This window comes from Sinocyclocheilus rhinocerous, unplaced genomic scaffold (assembly GCF_001515625.1).
Source record: "Sinocyclocheilus rhinocerous isolate Xijiao unplaced genomic scaffold, SAMN03320098_v1.1 scaffold564, whole genome shotgun sequence".
In the NCBI taxonomy this organism is placed as follows: domain Eukaryota; kingdom Metazoa; phylum Chordata; class Actinopteri; order Cypriniformes; family Cyprinidae; genus Sinocyclocheilus; species Sinocyclocheilus rhinocerous.
The window spans coordinates 2,474,227-2,480,668 of NW_015645070.1; the positions used below are offsets into that span (position 1 = coordinate 2,474,227).

The 6,442-nt window shown below is 35.9% G+C and overlaps 1 protein-coding gene across 1 annotated transcript in view; it reads right to left on the reverse strand.

Moving 5' to 3' along the window:
- The window catches only part of LOC107705365 (E3 ubiquitin-protein ligase TRIM9-like), a 25,245-nt gene that overhangs the window by 13,296 nt on the left and 5,507 nt on the right, over nucleotides 1-6,442 (reverse strand). The window contains exons 2-3 of the mRNA XM_016508623.1: nucleotides 2,735-2,830; nucleotides 2,505-2,627 (exon numbers count right to left, since the gene is read on the reverse strand). Of these exons, the coding sequence (XP_016364109.1) occupies nucleotides 2,505-2,627; nucleotides 2,735-2,830 (219 nt within the window). The remainder of the gene's footprint in view (nucleotides 1-2,504; nucleotides 2,628-2,734; nucleotides 2,831-6,442) is intronic.

Here is a 6,442-nt window from a genome sequence, read left to right on the forward strand (position 1 = left end):
CTGGCTCCAAAAGGGAGTCAGTCGCATCATATGACCCCTTTAAAATGCCCAACTTTACAGCAGAAAAAAAAATGTTTACAGCCTGGTACAAAAAGTGGTTTTGGTCTATATAGCTAATTTTGCCCTTCATGACAACTGCGAGGGGGGTGAATTTTTTTATAACTCATCTGTTTAAAGTTCTGCATAATTAAGGACGTGGCCTCTTGAGTGACAGGTGGATTGCCGCTGCTGTCACCACTGTCGAGCTTGGTGGGCGTGGTTTCAGCAACCAACTCCCGTCTCTTTGCCCATTTTCGATTATCCGGAAGTGACACGCTGCCAAGATGGCGACGGCCGGCTCTGCCAACTTTGAGCTTCAAAAACACTTTTCAGAAACCTACGGGTGACGTCACGGACACTACGTCCATGTTTTTATACAGTCTATGGTTTTTTCAGACACGTGCAGAAAAAGGCTTACCAAAACAAAGTTACTGGGTTTAACCTTTTTCACGTTCCCTTGGTTGGTAGATGCACCGGGGACCTGATTATAGCACTTAAAAACTGGAAAAGTCAGATTTTCATGATATTTCACCTTTAATGATGGATTTGTTTCTTACAAACACACAGTGTTAACGTACATTTTGACGGTACCCATTCACTGCAAAGGATCCACTAGTGAGCAAGTGATGTGATGCTAAATTTAGCCAAATCTGATCCAATGAAGAAACAAACTCATCTATATCTTGTATAGCATAAGGGTGGGTACATTTTCAGCAATTTTTTATTTTTGGGTGAACTAGTTTTTTAAATTTATCTTAAAATTTCTCACAAAATGATACAATTGTACTTGATTTTTTTCAGACAGAAAGAGAAATCTACTACACATGAGGTAAGTTAATGTCATCACTCCAGCTTGTTTGTGATTAAAAAAAAATGTAGTTTTTTTTTTTAAATGCTTTTGTCATTTAATTGGAAAAGGGGGGGGCGGGGATTAAATATAATAGAAAACTTAAAAGAAATGCTAAGCAATAAAAGCACCTCAAATATACAACTCAACTTTTACATTTGCATAGATTTTAATCCGGACACGTCATTTAACAACTACCCACTGGAAGACAAAATCAGGGTCATGTTAGTGCATTATAAGTGACTAGACTTCTTGAGACTGTTTAAAAGCACACTGATTTTACATTTGGTTGCTTGCCATTTCCCAGCTGCATTTCAACTAAAGAGAATTGCAGCACATTAACTATGGATGCAGACTCACTGGAGCAGCCTGGGATTCAGAGTCTTATTCAAGGACACAATGACTCGAGGTTAAACCTAATATCTCTGTGTTAATGGCCCAGATTTTTAACCATTAAGCTGCATCCCCCCCACGATAGAAAACCTTTTTATACGGCATAGAAGCTTGGGCTAGAAACAGGCTGTTTTGACACACCAACAATGACTGCTGATTAGCCCTGCTGTCTGAAGCATGAAACTATTCTGAATCCAACTTTGGCAGAAAAGAGATTTAATGAATTTTTAATGGGGAAATAGAAAATATCCTCAGTGTCCAGTCATCTGTTGCCCTAATACAGAAATGTGTGGCGATTTCCATGAATATTAGTTAATAAACTAAACACTAAACTAAATTCTGTCATCATTTACCCTCATGTTATTCCATAGCCTACCTCTAAGTCTGTTTCTTCTGTGGAACACAAATGAAGATATTTTGAAGAATTTTGATAATAAAACATTTGTATTCCTATTGACTTATTTTTGTCCATACAATGGAAGCCAATGGGAACCAAAACTGTTTACTTACAAACATTATTCAAAATATCTTCTTTTGCTCTCCACGGAAGAAACTAAGTCTTACAGGTATGAAAAAACTTTTTTGGGTGGACTCTATGTGCTTTCAATGTATTTTACTATAGTTCTATTCCTACAAAGCTACTGAAAAATGCAACTGCATTCATCACTTCTATTAACACATACTAAAAAGCCTTAAGGTGGCAGTCGCTAAACCTCCAAATAAGAAATCAAATCGACTTGTGTGATTTGGGTAATTAGCACCAGATCCATTTTTTCCAACCATTCCTTTACCTCCAAAAGAGTACAGAGAGCTGTCATTCTGCTTTAGTTATTTTTTTTAAAATAATGAGCTCCTAAAAATAAGGAATGAGACCCAATAACTGAGAAATGAATGTTAGACATGCATGTTGAGGAACATTTAATCTCTTCAATGACTCACATGCATCTAGAAACAGCAGGCTGGATAACTGGTTTATGCTTTTAACCATCTTGCTGTGTTATAGGCCTAATGATAATGCATATGTATCCCTGCTGCCCAACTTCACTCCATAAACTTTAACAGAAACTATCCTGGGAGAATATGACTACTTTCTTTTCCATTTTTCCACTGATTTATCTTACAGTGTACATTTCTTGTCACATTTATATGAAACAAATGGCATACTGTATTTATCTAAGAGACAAACTTCCACTGGGTTGGGGATGTTTTGTGTGGCTGTGCTTACTGAGAGTTTGTGTTCATGTTCTTTGGTTACTCTGCTGAGAAGCTGAGCTTTCCTGCGGTTGAGAGCTTCAATCAGAGCATCACACTGGGCGACCAAACATGCCTCGAATTCAACCCCATTCTCCTGAAACACAAGGTGAGGAAAGAATCAGATCATTAAAGTTGATACAGCACCGCACAGGTGTGTGTATAAGTGTAGAAGTGTTAGTGTACTGTATGTCATTGTTGTACCTGTATGTGTTGTACCATATTTCTGAGCTGCACCAGGAACTCTTTGGCCTCTGTGGCCCGATCAGACAGAACATTCAGTACTTGAGAGAGCTGTCCCTGGAAACATAAAGACAGAAGGAGAGAGAGATGTGAGAAGATATAGGAACTATATATAAAGAGCAATTGAACTTTACTAACCTAATTTTACTAAAGCTTTAGTAATGCATGGATTTAGGTTATGTGTGGACCTTTCTAAAGCTTTTTGGATAAACCAGTTCCAAAATTCTAACAGCCTTGACATTTGGAAAATAAACAATTTCTGTTTCTGTCTGAAATATTTTCAAATTCATTTTGTGAGTAAACTTTCTGAAAAAATAATAATAAAAATAATAATATTAATAATAATAATAAAAAGTTAAATTTTATGCTTTTTTTGTTTTAGTACAATACACTACTATTCAGAAGTTCGAGGTTATTTAAAATAACTTAAAGTGTAATTCATTTCTGTGATGACAAATCTGAATTTCCAGCAGCCATTACTCCAGTATTCAGTGTTCAAGAATCACATGATTCTTCAGAAATAATTTTGATATGCCGATTTGGTGCTCAAAAAACATTTCTTATTATTTTCAATGTTAAAAACAGTAGTTCCACTTAATATTTTTGTGGAAACCATGATACTTTTTTCAGGATTTTATTGATGAATATAAAGTTTAAAAGAATAGCATTTTTTAAACTTTTGACATTTATTTTACTTTTTTGTAACAATGCAAAAGTCTTTACTGCTACTTTTGATCAACTGAATGCATTTTAGCTGAATAAAATAAGTAATTCTTTAAAAAAAATACAAATCTTACTGTCCCCAAACTTTTGAACAGTACTATATACTATGTAAATCTTGACATTTTTTCAGCATTTTATTTATAAATGGCGCTTTATTAGATTTAAGACCATAAAGAGATCCAATATTTTATTAAAATGACATTTAATCATTTTTTATCTTTACTATAATTCATTTTTTTCTGTACTCTTAACACTTCGTTTAACACGGTTTGACATTCTGTTGAATCTGCTGCAACAGGGAATCAGTGATGTACATGAAATGTGTTTATGCTAGAAAGTTGAGTTGAGTGAGGAAGTGACATAATTAGTCATTAAAACTGTCATTTAAAGAGTGGGTGAGAGAATAGGAAGAGGAGTGAACGTGCGTATGTGTGTGCGTCAGGCACAGTGGAAGGATGTTGCTTTAGAGTGGGGAAAATATCCCAATATAAATGTTCTCACATTGCTATGACAACCATCCGCCAAGAGACCTCCACTTTCATTTGTGGTCTGTTCTCAAACGAGGAACAAAAATGAGAGAACAAGGAATGAAACACAGTGCTCCAAATTTTATTCTATGGCCTACATACTACGTCACAGCCTTATACACTACAGTATTACGCTCTAGAAGTTAACGTTACATACTATAGCCATATGACAACCTCACACACTAAAGGCCAGCACATTACAGCACTGCACACTAAAACAATACATACTAACATACTAGACATACTAAAGTCCTACGATGAGAATCCAGCAAGTGCAGTGTTACAGAAACATCCTATCTTAAGCATTTGTCCTAATTGGGAGCTGAAATCACTATTGTTAGTAAACAGATAAGACGGGATTCTGGAGTTCAGTTGGTTCTGTAATAAGGGCCCAATTGCTACAAACCCATTAGTTAAATAATTACGGAAAGACACCACAGGCAGAACCCTTGTTTTTTCTTGCACTGGTCAATTTTGAGATTTTGGGCTATTGTGCTTCCATATGTCTTATTTCAGACTGGTGGAAAGAAAACATCCAAAACACACATGTAAGGGTTAATTTTATTATACTTTTTGCATTTTCATTTGTAGATTTTAATTAAAATGCATATCTTTAAAATGCCATTTTCTCAAAATGAGTTTTTCCTTCTGCGCTGAGCCAGAAATCTCAACTTCAGTAACACTTACATACACCAAATTCTAATTCAATATTTTGAAGGTCTTTACAGAGGGGTTGTTCATATATCATTCACCTAATTAATACAACATTTTATGTCTAAAAAATATGTTAAAAATGAAAAACCTTTAGCATAACATGTCAACAAAATGAAATAATTTATCCAATGTTCAGATTTCTGTTCTGAAAAATGTATGTAAATAAGTGCATGTTTAATTAGATAATGCCTCATTTGTATATTTAAACATAACATTTCAGAAAACATGCAAAATAATTGTGTTATTGTACTGTGATTAATCAAGTATGGTGATCTATTTGAAATTTACCGCATTCACCTGTGGTGTCTTGCGACTTGCCAATAATTGTAAAGCTTTATCACGAGAGTTTTCTTACCTTAAAAGAGTTATTGGTGCAACCCACCCTTAGTCTCATATCACAGTGTTACACACTAGAATACCACATATTAGGGCCCAGCATATCACTGCATTACACACTACTACGCACTACTAGTTTGCTCATGCAATGAAAGACGTGGTCGGCGACAGGGGCAACACAAATATTTAGAAAACATGTTTGGAAACGTATTTCCATTTGGTGCACTATAGCGGCACAAAAATTGCACACTTTGAGAAAAAAGATGTAAATTATTAATCTTTGCTCTGGAATTCAACATGGAAATATCTTTCTGTTGCATTTGAACTTTACTATAAATCTTTAGCAATGTATAAACCAGGTCCAAAATCAAACGACAGCCTTTTCAATGGAAAACAAACAATTTCTGTTTATAATTTAGTGAACTGTTAGTAAAATCTGTAAAGTCTGTAAAATAATCATGCAAAATAAGCAAAATGTTTAAAAAATACAAAATATTCTATATATGGCAACGTTATATCTGACATCCAGGACTCTAGATACTGCACTGGCCATATCTGTGGACTACTATTTTACCAATAAAAATATTAAAATTGTAATAATTGGCACTGATGCAAAAAGCAGTAACATATTCCCTTCAAGTAAAAAGACTTTCAAAGCATCAACACATCACAGGCCCCATTTCCTGCTTGCTGTGTAAGTGTCTGTGTATGTAGCACGGAAAGATAGATGGAGAAATGGAGAAAAAGAGAAGCATATGGTGCTCTGAGGCTACAGCAAAACTACAATCTGTTTAGTGAATGACGAGCAAGTGACTGCAGTGCGGAAAGAGGCCATTTTCCTCTGATATCAGGCCAGCTCGCCAGTGTTCAGTGAAACTGCTACATATGGGACCACAGTAGAGGACACTGATCCAAGATCTGATCTGTGTGTGTGTGTGAGTGTGTGTGTCCCATGTGCTAAAAGGGGGAAGCCGTATTTGGGTCTGCCGTGATGCTGCTGCTGTCCCAGTTCAAACTGATATTATGCAGCCACAACATCAGACATGAAGCACTGAACAGAGAGTAATGTAACTGAACACAAAATGACGCAGCTCAACACATGGAGTAATGCAGTGCTTGAAATGTATAGAGACATATTTTGAAGAACATATTTTGAGCGCGCAAAAGTGCGTTTTGCACACGCGCGAACTGAGTTTTGTGGAGAAAATGTTTGTCTCGCAAAGAAGAAAGTATTTAGAGCGCACGAAAATCAATTTTGCATTTAAAATACGTTTTTGGATTTGTGCAGACCTTCTCTTTTGCGTGTGCAACGTTTCACTTGCTTGCTCACCTGATGCCCGCCCTCAGTGCTCTCTAAATGCCAACAGCT